The sequence below is a fragment of the Pseudorca crassidens genome, chromosome 1 (assembly GCF_039906515.1).
Source record: "Pseudorca crassidens isolate mPseCra1 chromosome 1, mPseCra1.hap1, whole genome shotgun sequence".
Lineage (NCBI taxonomy): Eukaryota > Metazoa > Chordata > Mammalia > Artiodactyla > Delphinidae > Pseudorca > Pseudorca crassidens.
This window is the reverse complement of record NC_090296.1, coordinates 13,526,733-13,542,843: the sequence shown is the minus strand read 5'-3', so window position 1 is coordinate 13,542,843 and position 16,111 is coordinate 13,526,733. Positions and strand designations below refer to the sequence as shown.

The 16,111-nt window shown below is 54.8% G+C and overlaps 1 protein-coding gene across 9 annotated transcripts in view; it reads right to left on the bottom strand.

The window, feature by feature from the left end:
* Positions 1-16,111, bottom strand: part of CCDC88C (coiled-coil domain containing 88C) — a 129,383-nt gene that overhangs the window by 24,062 nt on the left and 89,210 nt on the right. For all 9 annotated transcript variants that reach the window (XR_010941052.1, XR_010941063.1, XM_067727589.1 and 6 more), the window contains exons 15-22: positions 13,631-14,653; positions 11,255-11,382; positions 10,088-10,229; positions 9,497-9,685; positions 8,188-8,349; positions 6,779-7,056; positions 3,561-3,704; positions 1,342-1,528 (exon numbers count right to left, since the gene is read on the bottom strand). Coding sequence is in view for 7 of the 9 variants with exons in the window: in XM_067727589.1 (XP_067583690.1) it covers positions 1,342-1,528; positions 3,561-3,704; positions 6,779-7,056; positions 8,188-8,349; positions 9,497-9,685; positions 10,088-10,229; positions 11,255-11,382; positions 13,631-14,653 (2,253 nt within the window). In the remaining 2 variants the exon portion in view is untranslated. The remainder of the gene's footprint in view (positions 1-1,341; positions 1,529-3,560; positions 3,705-6,778; positions 7,057-8,187; positions 8,350-9,496; positions 9,686-10,087; positions 10,230-11,254; positions 11,383-13,630; positions 14,654-16,111) is intronic.

Here is a 16,111-nt window from a genome sequence, read left to right as displayed (position 1 = left end):
AAATTTTAAATTACATCTGGTGGCTACATTATTATTTCTAGCGGCCAGCTCCGTCCTAGACGAGGGTCGGCACACTTCTCCTGTAAAGAGCCAGGTAGCAAATATTTTAGGCTTTCCAGGCCGGACGGTGGTCTCTGTCGCAGCCACTCAACTGTGCTGTTACAGCAGGAAAGCAGCCAGAGACAATATGTAAATGCACAGGTGTGACCGCGTTCCAATACAACTTGACTTATGGACACTGACATTTAAGTGTTATACCACTTGCACTTGCCACAAAACATTTTTTTTCACTTTCTCAACCATTATAAAATGTAAAGGTCATTCTCAGTTCACGGCTGTATGGAAAGAGGTTTGGGGGCTGGATTTTAGTTTTGGGCTGAGGATGGCCAACTCTTGTCTAGAATACATTTATCATGGTTGGTGTAGCAGGAAAACGACAAGCTTTGGCTTCAGACAGACTGGGTGGCAATCTCCTACTGCAGGCCCTGGCCTGAGGTCCCCTCGGAAATCCTAAAGCAGGGCCCTGTGAGGCACAGCCTATGACGACGGGGCTCCCTCAGTCAGTGTCTGCCTGTGTCCTGGCCCCCACCTCCTCCACAGGCCCCAGCCCCAGCCCAGAGGGGCCTTTGGGCATCCCAGAACCCTGGCCTCTGCTTCCTCATCTGTGGCGCCCCGTGAGCTCAAAGGAAAAGGCTCCCCAGAGTGTTTTTCAACAAACAAAGGGCAAGAGGAGCTGTGTCCGGGCTCCTGGCTGTCCTGGAGCTGGGACGGGACCCAGCTGCTCTGCCCTGTGCCATCCACTTTGCCTGTCTTACTTGTCCCGCGGTCTGCTTACAATTTCATCTGAGCGGGGTCTGCTGCTTAAGAAGGTACTTTCCAACCTAGTGCACCAGAAGGCAGAGATCTGCCCCTTTTGCAACCAGGGGATTTGTGTGCAAGTTCCATCCCGAGGAGCCAGTGAGCCAAACCCAAGCACGGAAGAAAATCTGTGACCTTCCTCTAGAACAGTGCAGCTGCTACATGCAAGGAAACGGAAAAACCGTGTGGACACAGCCAAGAGGACAGAGATAAAACAGCACTCAGCTGTTTCCGTGCGCCTGCTCTGACCCTTTGCAGAAAGCAAAGGTCAGATGCAAAGGTGTTTTCTAATGCATCCCTACCAGTCGTGGTGCCTGTCCCCCTTTCAAACGCCTCTGGTCTCCTCCCGGCCTCTGTACCACCTTCACAGTCTTGGAGCACAGACGCCAAGAAGGACCCATCGCACCCCCTCTGAGCCCAAGGCTGTCACCCCAGGGGGACTCGTCCCGGTGTCCCGAGACCCCGCCCAGCCCCAGGCCCCACCTCGCAGTGGGTGTCCAGCTTGGTCAGAGAGATGTCCATGCTCTGATGCTGTTCCTTCAGCTCGTCGAACCGGGCCTGCCAGCGGCTCAGCTCCAGCTGCGAGCTGTTCAGCGAGGTTTTCAGCTCCTTGGTGTGGCTGTGCAGCTCCTCGTGTTCCCCCTTCAGCTGGTGGTGCAGGAAGCTGACCCTGGCAGGGTGGAGAGCCACAGGGCTGAGGCCTGAAGGGTGCTCCCGGGCCCTGTCACAGCTGTGCAACCTTAGACCGAACCACAACCTCCCTGGGCCTCACAATGAGGGAGCTGAACAAAATCAGAGGCTTTCAAACTGGATTCTTCGGGGTTCTATGAAGGTACCCCTGCACTGTCCCCACCTTGCACTGGGGGGACGGAACAGGCAGGCTCGGACACCCACTTCAACAGAGCATCACTGTTATGACCTCTTATGTTTTTAGAGCTTTGGCATATCTGCCTACTTGGAAAAAAAGGTTCTGTTGTTAAAAGCTTTCTTTCTGAATACGGAACCAGACATTTTTGCTCTAAAACTCCTTGTCTATGCCCAGCTCTTCTTCTCAATTCCAAGCCCCTTTCTCATTTCAACTCCCGAGATAAAATATGAGATGCTGGGGTATGAGGTAAATCCACAAAGATTAGCACCATCATAATAACTATTATCCAACTGGGCTTTCTCGGGGGAAGATCTGTAACAGAAAGCTCAAAGTACCAGGGGCTCATGGCCTCAATTTAGACACAGATGTGTCTTGTTTGGCTACAGTGTTTTTTAAATGAATTAGTGGGTCAACATTTAAAATTCTGAAAGTTTCACATCAACATTCCAATGTCCAGCTTCTCTTAAGAGAAAAAGCATAAACCAAGGGATAATCTGGTGACCCCAGGCCTTCCTCCCAGCTGACAACTGTCAGTGTATATTCTTCGTGTCACTCATGTCCGGTCTACCACTGGCACTCTTCACCCACGTGCCTGACCTGCCTGGCACCGGAGTCTGTAGCCCCTGGTACACATGAACGCATAGAGGTGGGGAGGAGGCAGTACCCATGGCCATGCCAGAGACAAGACCTGCTTCAAATCCTGACTCTGCCATTGACTACAAGCGTCCACTCTGAACAAGGCATTTAATCTCAGCCTGTTTCTTCGTCTGTTTAAAAAAAAATGGATAGTAATTCTGTAGATTCTCGTTACTCTTGGTAGTAACATTCTATAAAGTCCCTGAGACACTAAATTAGCTCTTGGGGGAAACACACAGGTGGGTTCCTGTGAGTCTGGTCACACAATTTTGTCAGCTGATCAAGACATACCTCATTTTACGTGGTTTCTGTTTAAAGACACCTTGTGTGATGTACTCACAGCCAACAGCACTGTAACTCATGCCTGAAGGAAGCTTATCTACCTCACTCACACATATTCTCCGTAATGTACATCACAGCCTTGCACTTAGGAACACGAGACAGCATTCTGCTCGTGGGCCATTTTAAACAGCGAAATCCTCACCCAAAAGCACAAAAACACGAAAACCATGGCACTAAACAGGCCACAGAAAGGACGCTCGTAGGCTTCTTTGGTGGCGCAGTGGTTAAGAGTCCGCCTGCCGATGCAGGGGACACGGGTTCGTGCCCCGGTCCGGGAAGATCCCACGTGCCGCGGAGCGGCTGGGCCCGTGAGCCATGGCCGCTAAGCCTGCGTGTCCGGAGCCTGTGCTCCGCAACGGGAGAGGCCACAACAGTGAGAGGCCCGCGTACCGCCAAAAAAAAAAAAAAAAAAGGATGCTCGTTTGCAGAATGAGCTGCAGGGGTCGAATGCCTTGCTCCTCCTCTGTTGGAAATGTGTGCATCAGGCGACCCCAAATGTCCCGCCACCCAAATGTCCGTGATGGCTCCACGAACGCTGATTTGGGGCTTAGAGATCAATGTCAGCAAGGAGGTGAATTCACAAACAGGGAACCCATTAGATGACGAATGTACCCGTGGCCGACGCAACCAATCGGCATCTCAGGGCAGGAGGTGAGGGCCACCAGCTTGGGCGACGCGCTATCCCTGGGTACCACACTGGCCCTTCCATCCCAGCACCATCCCTTTGACCTCGCTACCATCCAGCTGTTAGCATGACAGGGGCTGTATTGGCAGGCTGACCTCCGTTCAGCGGGAGCAGAGTGAGTCAGCTGCTGCCGCCCGCGGGAAGGTGGGCCCCCTGGGCCCCGGCGTTTACCTGTCCAGCTCCTCCTGCAGCCTCTGGTTCTCGCTCGCGACCGCGGCGCTCGTCCTCTGCTCCTGCCGCAGAGCCTCCCTCTCGGCATTCAAAACCTTCTCCAGCTCATCCAGCTCCGCCCTGCGCTTCAGCATGTCGCCGTGCCTGGGGGAGGGGACACACCGCTGGCAGCCCGTCCCAGGCCTTCTTTGCCCACGGGCGACGGACACCCTGGGAGACCGCGAAGCCTCCACAGAGAAAGCGGGGCTCGTCTGGCGGCTTCTCTCTGCAGAGCTGAGGGGGGCGGGCAGGGGGCAAGGCTGCATGGCAGGGAATTGGAGGGAGGTGGCTGGGAGAGGCACCGGGGGTGTGAGCAGCACCTGGGCGGGAAGGCTCGGGGTCCCCTCCAGCCCCAGGGCCAGAGGCCTCGTCCTCCCACCCGACATGCCCCCGCGGCCCCCTCGATTCCCTGTCACAGTAGCCTTCCTCCCTTGGCCCCCGGGGAACGCCAAGACAACGTCCTCTGAACCCCACACCCTCCTCTCAGGGAGTGCAAATGACTTAACAGGGCGTTCACTCAACACAAACTGATCTAGAAGAAACCACGGAATAGACAGCTGAATTCCACTGCACATGACAGCTAATCTCACAGCAAATCCCTGCTCACTGGGGACGGGGTGAGCCCTCCTCTCCCTCGGGAGCTCCTCCTGCTCTTGCCAGACCTCGAGTGGGGGGCAGAGGCTTGCCTGGGGGGCCCAGGCAGCTGCCGGGGGACACGCGCGTGCGCGCGCATGCGCACACACACACACACCCCTCCTTCCCGCTCTTTCATTTTCCTCTTTGTATTTTCTCCTCTATCTCTCTGTGTGGGGTACTGCACAGCTATCTCTGGAGGGCAGCAGAGCACAAGGACAGAGTCCCCGATAAGCCCAGGCTGTTCCTCCCACCTGCTGGAACCTTCCAAGCTCACGATGACTCAAGAGCCCCCAAGTCCAGGGGGCTTCCAGCCTTCGTCTCCAGACCTCTACCCTGACCCCGCCTGTCCCTGCGCAGCTGTACTCGCACCATCTGACTGGAACCCAGACTTGTGCTTCTGTGGGAGTCAAGCTCAGAAGCCTGCTCAGGCAGCTGTTCACAGACATCTGTGTGGCCTTTAGCTTCAGAGCAGAGGATCCCCAACGTGGTTCTGGGCGTGGGGCTCTGCCTGGCTCTCAGGGGTGACCTTTCGCATCCAGATTAACGATTCTGGGAAAAGTCATCCAAGGTCTGACAACTTAGGGCCTCCGGCTGACCATCAAGGTCCCCGCTTCCCGCTTCCCTGCTGTAACGTCTTGGAAAAGCTCACTGATCAAGCATCTCTCTGACCGTTAGTAAACTACGCCACTGCAGAACAGAACCCGGGCGAGTCTGGCTCACCACCGAGTCCCAGTACGAGGCACAGTGCTCAGGATCTGTTAAGAGAACGAATGAGTGAGTGTCTGATTTAAGTGTCAAACGAAATGAATGTAGAGCCATCATCCCTGTATTCCAGGTACCCAGACTCCTGAACGCGTAGCCCTGCCGCAGACAGACCCAAGGGGCCTCCAGCCTCTGTCCAACTGGGTAACACAGTGGTTCTGTGCTGTACTGAGCAAAGAATTACAGGGAAAGCAACAATGAACACTTCCTTCAGAGCCAGTCCAAATTCCACCTGCAAAAACCTTCTCTTGCTGAGCAGACATGAAGGATATCGTGAGATGTTATTATAACACATAACAGGACACCTGAGTGCCTGGGGAGTGCTGGGCGCCGTGCTAGCTTTAGAGCGGAGCGAACACTTCTCACTCCACATCATTAGTCAACTGGATGCCTCTCCTACCACAGCTAGACACAGCACCCCGTACACAGCAGGTGTTTCCTAAGTGTCGCATGCATCCAGGATGGGTGCAGGAGGAAGCAGAAGATGCTCATTTGGGCTAGCAGCCCCTGAAGGACGGCGATCCGCGTGGATCAAAGGGGTGGAGGACTCCAGACGGAGGCAGAAAGGAAGCACCGGGTGAGAGGATAAATGAACGCCATCACCCCGTGCCCACAGCATCCTCAGATGCCCTCGTGAGGCTCTGCTGGCCCAACAACCCCCCTGGGTCTGTGATGAAACGCCCTGCACTTCAGCTCTACTTAGCATCTTGAGGCCGAGTCAAGGAGAACGCTGGCTGCAGGGCCGCCTCACAAGCACAGGGCAAGGACAATTTCTCTTCCTCACCCACCCAGCCACCCGTGCCAAGTGTTTGAGAGCCTCTCTCTCCTGTATTAGAGCCATGTGCACACCACACCTGCTCCCAGATTCTGGGTCCTGCAGCCCCTGCCCAGCGGCCTGGAACAATCAAGGATCTGCCAGGGCAGGAGCTCAGGTGATGCTGGTTGACTGAATGCACACAAGACCCAGGACCCCGATCTGTCAGAGTGCAAAGCTAAGACTCGTGCATTTCAAGGTATGTAAATTTTACCTACAAAAAAAGAAGAGTGTGGGGCTGGAGAACGGGAAGTAAAGATGAAACGAGGGTGGCAAAACAGTGATAAATGCAGAAGCCAGTCGTGGGTATACAGGGGTTTCACTCTACCATTCTGTTTACTTTCTATCTACTTAAAATTAGGGCTTCCCTGGTGGTGCGGTGGTTAAGAATCCACCTGCCGATGCAGGGGACGCAGGTTCGTGCCCCGGTCTGGGAAGATCCCACGTTCCGTGGAGTGGCTGGGCCCGTGAGCCATGGCCGCTGAGCTTGCACGTCCGGAGCCTGTGCTCCGCAACGGGAGAGGCCACAACAGTGAGAGGCCCGCGTACTGCAAAAAAAACCCCAAAAAACGCAGCCCAGACCTTGACAGGCAAGAAAAGAACTGAGAAGCCAGGGCAAGATGTGTCATTGTAAATTGGCAGCTGTAGTGAACTTCCTCCTTATTCTTAGTTTGGAGAGAAAAGGGAGGAGAGAAGAAAATCCTTAGGGGAGCAGGGACCCCACACCAACAACAGGTTTCCCTGAGCCAAGACTGGCCACGACGCCCCTTCTCCACCTGGAGATCCACCGACACTCGGTCTCCAGCTGCACTAACTCCAAATTGCTAAGGGTGACTTTGATTTACCTCCCTTTTGGAGAGTTCTGGTGCCCCGGACAGTGTGAAGCTGCAGGCCAAGAGGAGACCCGAGGGGCACAGAGCAGAGGCGGGGACAGGAACCCAGGGGAGCCCGCCCCGCCGGCACATACCTCTCCCCGAGCTCCCTGTGCTCCAGCTCCAGGTTGCGATGCAGTGTTTTCAGGCAGCTGTGCTGGCGGATGAGGGCCTCGTACTCCGCGGACTGCCGCTCGTGGAGTGCGCCCAGGTGCTCGTGGTCCTGCAGCAGGGCCTGGTAGGTGGCCGTCAGCTCTTCCTGCTGCTTCTGCAGGTTCTCGAGCTCGCTCTCCTTGGCTGTCTGCTGGTTCTGGAGCAGTGCGTACTGCGCGGTGAGTGAGGCGCTCTGGGAGCCCAGAGTGGAATTTTCCACCTGCCGAGAGGGAGAGGGGGCTGGAGGCTGACACTGAGATAACAGGGACCATCGGTGCAGGCAAGACGCAGCTGGGACCAAGGACAGTTCTACCAGGACTTAAGGAACTGCTGGAGGCCAGATGGCATCAACAGACTGTCGCGGGGCGCTTCACTCCTGAGCCGCTCTCCGCAGACGGGACCTTTGGGGCAAATAAGGTCCTCTCTCTGAATAATACCCTCTTTGAATACTTTTAAAAGCCTCTTTTTAAAGGACAGAGCATCACTGAGGACACAAAATACCTGAACAACCTACCTTGACCTTGACCTAACTGACGCTTACAGAACATCCATCCAACGTCCAAAATTATTAGAAATTTAGGAGAAGGGAGCACTTCCGATCTAATTCTGAGGTCAGAATTACCTTCATATCAAGACCAGACAAAGACATGACAACCATAACCAAAAACCCCAACCAAAACAAAACTACAAGCCAACATCCTATTTGCTCGTTTTAACAGAACGAATCCCAACCTCTTTGCCAGTCTCCTATTCATTGTCTCTGACCCACACGTTACATATTTTCAAACACCTTTCTCAGAAACTGCAATAAACGATCATTTACTTTCCCACAATCTATTAATGGTAAATAAAAGCCAACATCCTAAAACGTGTGGTCCAGAACACTCTTGGCTAGATGCTCTCACCAGCCCGGGAGCTACTTCATACCTTACTTCACTCGTAGAGATCAAAAATTCACATTTGCTTCAAAGAGGCTCTGCCAGGTCCTACAGTGAAGAAGTGTGCTTAACTCTGTCGAACCAAACTTATTTGATCCCAGAACCTCTTTTCCAAGTCATTCCTAACAGCATCTCAAGAAACAGATTTTGGGAAACAGACAAGACTGCAAGGGAAAAGCAGGGAAATAAACTTTTTTTTTGCCTGGGCAGCCGTGTTCAGTCACTGAAAACCAACTTCAAAGATCCTGAGGCTAGGAACCTCGGTTTACAATGAGTCTATCAAAAATAAAACAGAACACCGAACTCTCCCATGCTTTGTCTTACTGATTAGGAGTCGTCAGAGTGCTGGGGCCAGTCTCTAGGAGACACAGAGCATCCTCCCCCCGCCAAGAGCTGCCCGGCCATGCCCTCACCTGCAGCTTAGCCGTCTGCGTCTGGAGCGTGGTGTTGTGCTCCTGCAGGAAGGCGCTCTGCTTCTGCAGCGTCAGGATCTGACTGCTGAAGGCCGTGTTCTGGGTCTCCAAGTGCTGCAGCTGTTCCTTGAGCAGCTGCTTCTCAGCCTGCAGAGCCGCGTTCTGGGGAAGGGGGAAGCATGAGACCAGTCAGACCCCGGCTCTGTACCTGCTAAGCAGCTGCAGGGACGGCTGGTTAGCAGGTACAGAGTCGTGGAACCCTTTGGGGGCCAAAGCCAAAATCCACCGGATGAGAGAAGTAACATTTTCCCTCTTGGAAAGACAACAGAATTAGAAAAAAATTTTTTTGTACGTGCTTTCACAAGAGAAGCGAATATACATGATGGAGACGCTGCAAAGAACCTGAGCGAGTGAGTGTGAGGCAAAGGCGAGCTGGAGCTAAACCTGCTGCATCCTTTCTGTCTTCTGTGCTCTTCTCTGTTTTCTGTTGACCACCCCGAGAATGCATGTCTGTGAGCTTCTCGCACAGAACAGGGAGCCAGAGCCTGCCCTAAAGCCTCACCCCGCTCGGGTGACAGCGGGTAGAAGGCGGCGGTTCATGCTCCGTGAGACCGATAAAGGCCGAGCAAGATACGCCACCGACTGGGCCCGGACGCGTGGGGTGTGGTCTTGCGCTCTCCCTGACCAGCATGGGGCTTAGGGTCAGGTCTCTTAAACTCCGTCTCACCTTTCTCATCTGTCAAAGGAAAATAGTCACTATCTACTTCATAAGGCTGTTGGGAGACGTCAAACAAGATCAGGGGTTTAGACGTGTGTGGACAAACTCGCTCTGTAAAGGGCCAGACGGCAAATATTATTTTGGGGTTTGCCGGCCATAGGGTCTCTACCTCAACCAGTGACCCCTGCCGTCGCCGTGGAAAGGCAGTCCCACACGATGTGTAAGCAAAGGGTGTGTCTGTGGGCCAATAAAACCTTATTTATGAAAACAGGGGGCGGACCGTGGTCTGTCGACCCCCAGAAGAGCACCGAAACACAGATCACTGCGGAAACAGTGCTGGTGGAGATGCCCCAGACCCAGTGCAGGAAGCATAGAGTAAGTCCCCGGGGAAAAGGGGGACCTGCCCCTTCAGTCAGAAAGGTTGAAGGGACCTCAAGTGGCAAGGAGCAAACGGGACTTGCCAGGGAACTCAAGAAGAGGCCAACGAGACCTGGATAAATCTCAACAGCTTCTGACACCCCGGGTCCTTCCCGGTAATGGGAGTTCCTGCTCCGTCTGCAGAACTGTCGACAGTGGCCTCTCCCTACTCACGTTGCGCTCCAGCTCGATGGCCCGGTCCTTCACACGGAGCAGCTCCATCGTGGCCTCCTTGGGGCTGGGCCCCCAGCGCTCCTTCCCCGGGTGACCCTCGACCAACGGCCCCACAGGGTGTTTGAAAGAGTTCTGCACCTGCTTCCCCTCTTCTTGGCTCTTCCTGAGGATCTCACACTCCTTCTTCAACTGCGGGTGCGAGAACGGGAAAGCAGACTTGGGGCAGGAAGAGGCCGGGCTCGGGGCCCCGCACCAAACCCACCCCCGTCAGCATGCCCAACCCCTCGCCCGGCACTGGACCCGCCAGACTCCTGCCTTTGCTCTTGCGGGGAGGACCTCCGTCCTGCACGTTGCCCCCTCCCTGCAGAGGTGACTGCCGGGCAGCAGCCGGGACCCAGTCCCGACTTTATAGCCACGTGAGCGCAGCCAGACTTCTCCCTCCCGAGCCTCAGGGGTCCACTCCGTCGACACTTGCTCCAGAACACGGGCATCCAGGCCGCCCCTCTGCTACCCAGGTGAGGGGCTGGGAAAGGTGAGGCAGGGACCTCACAGCCAGGACCTACGGCCTGACCCTACGGGGGCTGCTCTTACCACCTGGAGCTCGTTCTGTAGGTGGTGAGTCAGGCTGGCCTTCTCTTCCATCTGTGCTTCTAAGAACACAATCTTTTCTTCTTTCCTGGCTAGTGCTGTTTTGAATGCTGATTCAGTTATGCTCTCCAAAATCTTGTATTTCCTGAAAAATACAAATACACAGTAGTATTCATCTGCCTCTTCTACCCACAAGCTCCCAGTCTCCCAGCTGCCAACACGCCCCTCCCCCACTAAGCTGGTTTCCGCGTCACGCTGCAAGATGTGTCCCAGAAGAACTGCAGGAGTCAAAAACCATCACCTAGAGCTGTTCCCCAGGCTGTTGGCATAGATATGTCTGGGACACCGTCAATGAAACATCACTGCTATAGTTTTCCAGGCGTCGTTTCATGTATTGTTATGGCCATTTTACAGATGGGGAAACAGAGTCTCAGAAAGGTTAAGGAATCCATCCAAGACCACAGTGCTAGGTAAGCGGTAAATCTGTGTGGCCTTTTCACCACACCTAAAGGACATCACGTTGGTTACAAGTCCAACAAAAGTCCAAGGTGTTGGATTTCCTTGAAAAGCGAGATGATTTAGGAAAGCACTGCTGGCAAAGGCAGCAAGAGTTAAAATTTAAAAAAATTAAAGGGCTGGTGGAGGGAGAGGGAACGAACAGGTGGAACACAGATGATTTTTAGGGCAGTGAAAATACCCTGTATGACGCTATAGGGGTGGATACAGGCTATCACACGTTTGTCAAAATCCACAGAACATGCAACACCGAGAATGACCCCGATGTCAACCGTGGACTCTGGGTGATGATGAGGTGTTGGTGGGGGTGTTGATGGTGGGGGAGGGTGCGCATCGGGGGCAGGGGCTCTACAGGAAATCTCTGCACCTTCTCCTCACTCTTGTTGTGAAGTTAAAACTGCTCGAAAAAAGCCTAACTAGAAAAAAGTTCAGAAGCCTTTTCATTGGACAAAAGAATCTCCTTCCACTCCCGCCTCGGAATGTCCAGGAAGGAGGCCCTGGATAGAAAGTGCCACGTGACAACAGGCCCTCGGGTGTGAAAAGTAAACTGAGCTCTGGGGGTGGGGCTGGGGCGCGGAGCCTGCAGGGTGCGGGGGCGCTGGGATGCAGGCGTGAGAGGAAAAAGCCTGCAGCCACCCAGGGAGGGGTCCTCACGTGTCACCGTTGCTGCTGTCATCCCGCAGCAGCAGCTCCTTGTGGAGGCCAAGCTTCTCGAGTTCCTGGCTCAGTTCCTCCAGCTCACTGCTCAGCTGCTGGCTCTTCAGCTTCTCCTGCACCAGGTCCTGTGGGGACAGTGAGGACAAGCGTGGGAAAAGAGCCCAGCGGAAACGGCAGGAGGGCCTGGCGCAGGCCAGTCTCAGGGCTGAGCGACCACCTTCTCGAGCCATGGCCAGCTTGGGTGTCTCGAGGGCCAAGCAGGCGGTTCTGTGGGGACGGTGAACCTCAGGGATGCCTCCAAAGGGAACGGATGAGCACACCTTCCCAGCGCCCGGAGTTCAAGATACCAGACCATGTGGCAGCGTGTCCAGGAAGGATCGAACGTGCTCCAAACACATCCAGACAAGTGTCTGAAATACCACTTATGGTGATCTCTGAGGAGCGGGTTTGAATTCTGTGAACGTGATTGCCTTTTCCACGCAGTAATGGATCAATAACTAGTTAGCTCATTGCAGAGAACTCAGAACAAAGTGTAAAGAGGAGAAAGATTTTACTTTAAATACTGGTTTTGATTTACTCTTCAAAAGTGGATGTTGACCTCATTTAGGGGTTCACTTACTCTAGTCCACACCTCTGTAACTCTCCAGGGAGTTATACCGTTTTTTGCCCAGTGTCACAGCTATTTGCACACACGAGGACCCCCTACCACACACACCCCAAGGCCTGGAACAGCAGTGTGACGGAGGGTGGTGCTCGCCAAACATTCCGGGGTCGCTCCCTGGCTGCAGCATGGAAGGGCCAGTGTGTGATCTTCCAGCTGCCTCTCCCCTGCCTCGGGGAATGCCCAAACCCCACGTTGAGATGGTGGAGCCGTGAGATCAAAGCCGCCTGGGATGCTGAGCTCTCCAGAGTCACCTGGACTTTCGTGAAAGAGAAACCAGCCTTGGACATGACAAGCCCTGCGATTCTGGGGTCATTCGTTACTGCAGCATAACCTAACTTACGCTTACAGAGGCAGGGGCTATGGGTCAGGCTGGTGTCTTGCATCTCTCCCCAACAGTGTACTGATCTGCTCGCACTGACACTCAGTGATCTTTTTTTTAATGTGGAGACCTCTCCGTGGTCACCAAGTCTATTTCTTTTTCTTCCTCGGCACACAGCTGGAACACATGTCCCAACCTCCCTGGCTGTCAGGTGCGGCTATGAGACCATATTCTGCCCCATGAAGTGTGGTCCTTCTCTTCTTCATCTTCCTGCTGCAGGTAGAGGAGCCAGAAGAGGGCTCCACTGTGGGACAGCCGGGCCACATTATGGAGGGCACCAGGTGTCTGTGAACAGTCACATGGAACTTCCACACGTGTGGACACTCGGCTTCTGTGATGGGCCACTCAGACGCTGGAGTCGTTTACTAGAGCAGTGACTCACCCTGTGGCGCTGCAGGAAAGCCCGGGTGAGCCATGCAAAAACTACCAGGGAAAAGTAAGACACATATTCACCAAGAAACTGTAAAACAGTCGCACCCTTTCATCCTGTAATTGCACTTCTAGGCATATATCCTAAGAAAATAAATACATTCGTGAAGGTGCGTGTGTGCAAGGATGTCCAGTGTTTTTCTAAAATTAATTAATTAATTTATTTTTGGCTGTGTTGGGTCTTCATTGCTGCACGCGGGCTTTCTCTAGTCGCAGTGAGCAGGGGCTACTCTTCTTTGCGGTGCGTGTGCTTCTCATTGCAGTGGCTTCTCTTGCTGTGGAGCACGGGCTCTAGGCATGTGGGCTCAGTAGTTGTGGCATGCAGGCTCAGTAGTTGTAGCGCACGGGCTTAGCTGCTCCGCGACATGTGGGATCCTCCCAGATCAGGGCTCGAACCCGTGTCCCCTGCATCGGCAGGCGGATTCTTAACCACTGCGCCACCAGGGGAGTCCCAGTGTTATTTAAAATTGTGGGAAAAATCAGAAACAATCTAAATGTCCAGAAAGAAATCACAGTAAGTCCATAAAATCAATACCTCACTGCCATTAGAAATCATGGCTTGAAACCTATTTAACGTAATGAGAAAAGTATAGTAATAGAGAGAAACAGAACAGGGCTAGGATGGAGAAGGTAGGGTATCAAGTGTGTGTATACACAAATGGACAAGGAAAAAAGAAGAAATAAAATATGCTGGATTGTTAGCCCTGGTTATCTCTGGGCCGTAAGATCATAACAGGTGATTTCTATTTCTTTTTTATGCTTTTGGGCATCATTCTGTTTAGAAGCAGGGGACAAATGCCAGGGGCCTCTCCCTGTCTCACCTCTATTGCAGAAGCACCTGTCGGGCAGCACGGTGACCCTGCCCAACCCCCACCGAAGGGGCCGCCCGCCCCCGTCTCACCTCCCTCAGGGTGGTCAGTGTCCTCGTGTGCATGGTGACCTGCTTGGTGAGGTCCCTGTTGTCCTTCTCCAGCTCCTTCAGCTTGCCGGCTGCTTCCCGGCAGCGGGCCAGCTCCTTGTCCAGCGCGCGGCTCTCCCTCTCGGCAGCGGATAGCTTGGCGGAGCTGTCGTCCAGGACGGCGTCCTTGAGCTCCACCTGCTGCCACAGACGCCGGGCCTCCTTCTCCAGCAGCTTCTTGTCTTTCTCCAGCTGGGCCACCTCCTGCTCCAGCGCCTTCCGGTCCTGGCCGGCCCGCTCCAGCTGCCTGTTGGCGAGCCGGAGAGCCTCCAGGTCACGCTGCAGGGCCTGGTTCTCGGCCTCCAGCTGCCCCAGCTCCCGCTCCAGGGCCTGCGCCTTCTGGCCGCTGCTGTCCAGGCTCTGCTGCAGCCGCAGGTTCTCGGCGCTCAGGCTCTGGTAGCTGAGCTCCAGGCGCTCCGACTTCTTGCCCAGCGCCTTGAGCAGCTCCACGCTCGTCCTCAGCTCCTGCTTCTCCCGCTCCAGCTCCGCCACCTTGGCGCCCGTGAAGCGCATGGCCTCCACTGTCCTGCGCAGCTCCAGGTTCTCCTTGTCCAGCTGCCTGTTGTCCAGCTCCAGGCTGGCCAGCTGCACCTGCATGTTCTGCAGGGCGTCCAGGGACTTGCGCAGCTGCCGGTTCTCCAGCGCCAGCCCGCGGCTCTCGCGCTCCATGGCGTCCGCCTGCTCGCCCGCCGCCTGCAGGGAGCTCACCCTCTGCGCCAGCCTCCCCTTCTCCTCCTCCAGCCGCCGCAGCTCCCGCTGCAGCTCCTCCACCTGCCCCGCCTTCTCCTGCGCCTGCTCCAGCTCCAGGCTGCTCAGCCGGCCGCTGGCCTCCGTCACCGTCCCCTGCAGGGCTTTGCTCTCCTGCTCGAAGTCCTTCGCGCGGGCCTCGCTGCTGACCTGCGACCTCTCCCGCAGCGTCCACACCGTCTGGTTGAGATGGTCCTTTTCTTGTTCAAGGTCCCTGATCTGCGGGAAGACACGACAGGAGTGACAGCGGCTGCTGCACAAATGTATTTCGGTGAGTTGGGGCTAAAGTCTGATTTAATCTGGGGGACTAAAGCATAGGCCCTAAAAGACCACCCCATTGTGAATCCAAAAAACAGCCTAACGGTCCTGCTGTACAGCACAGGGAGCTACATCCAATAGCTTGTAGTAATCTATAATGGAAAAGAATCTGAAAAAGTACACACACACACACACACACACCACACACACACACACACACACACCACACACACACACGCACCACACACACACCACACACACACACCACACACTCACCACACACACACACCACACATGCACACACCACACACACCCCACACACACCCCACACACACACCACACACCACACACACACACCACACACACCACACACACACACCACACACACCACACACACACCACACTCACCACACACACACACCACACATGCACACACCACACACACCCCCCACACACCCCCCCACACACCACACACACCACACACCACACACACACCACACACACACACCACACACCACACCACACACACACCACACACACACACCACACACCACACCACACACACACCACACACACACCACACACACACACACCACACACACCGCACACCACACACACACACCACACACACACACCACACACACCACACACACACCACACCACACACACACACCACACACCACACACCACACACAACCACACACACACACCACACACACACCACACACACCACACACCACACGCACACACACCACACACCACACCACACACACACCACACACACACGACACACAACCACACACACACCACACACACCACACACACACCACACACAACCACACACCACACACACACCACACACACACACACCACACACAACCACACACACCACACACACCCACACACCCACCACACACACACTACACACACCACACCACACACACCACACACACATACCACACACACCACACACACACACACCACACACCACACACACACCACACACACACGCACCACACACACACACACACCACACACACACCACACACCACACACACACCGCACACACCACATCACACACACACCACACACACACCACACACACACCACACACAGCACACACACCACACACCACACACACACCACACACACACCACACACCCACACACCACACACCACACACACACACCACACACACACACCACACACACACCACACTCACACACACACCCCACACACCCCACACACACACCCCACACACACACACCACACACACCCACACCACACACACCACACACACCACATACCACACACACCACACACACACACCACACACACCACACACACACACCACACACCACACACACCACATACCACACACACACACCACACACCACACACACACCACATACCACACAC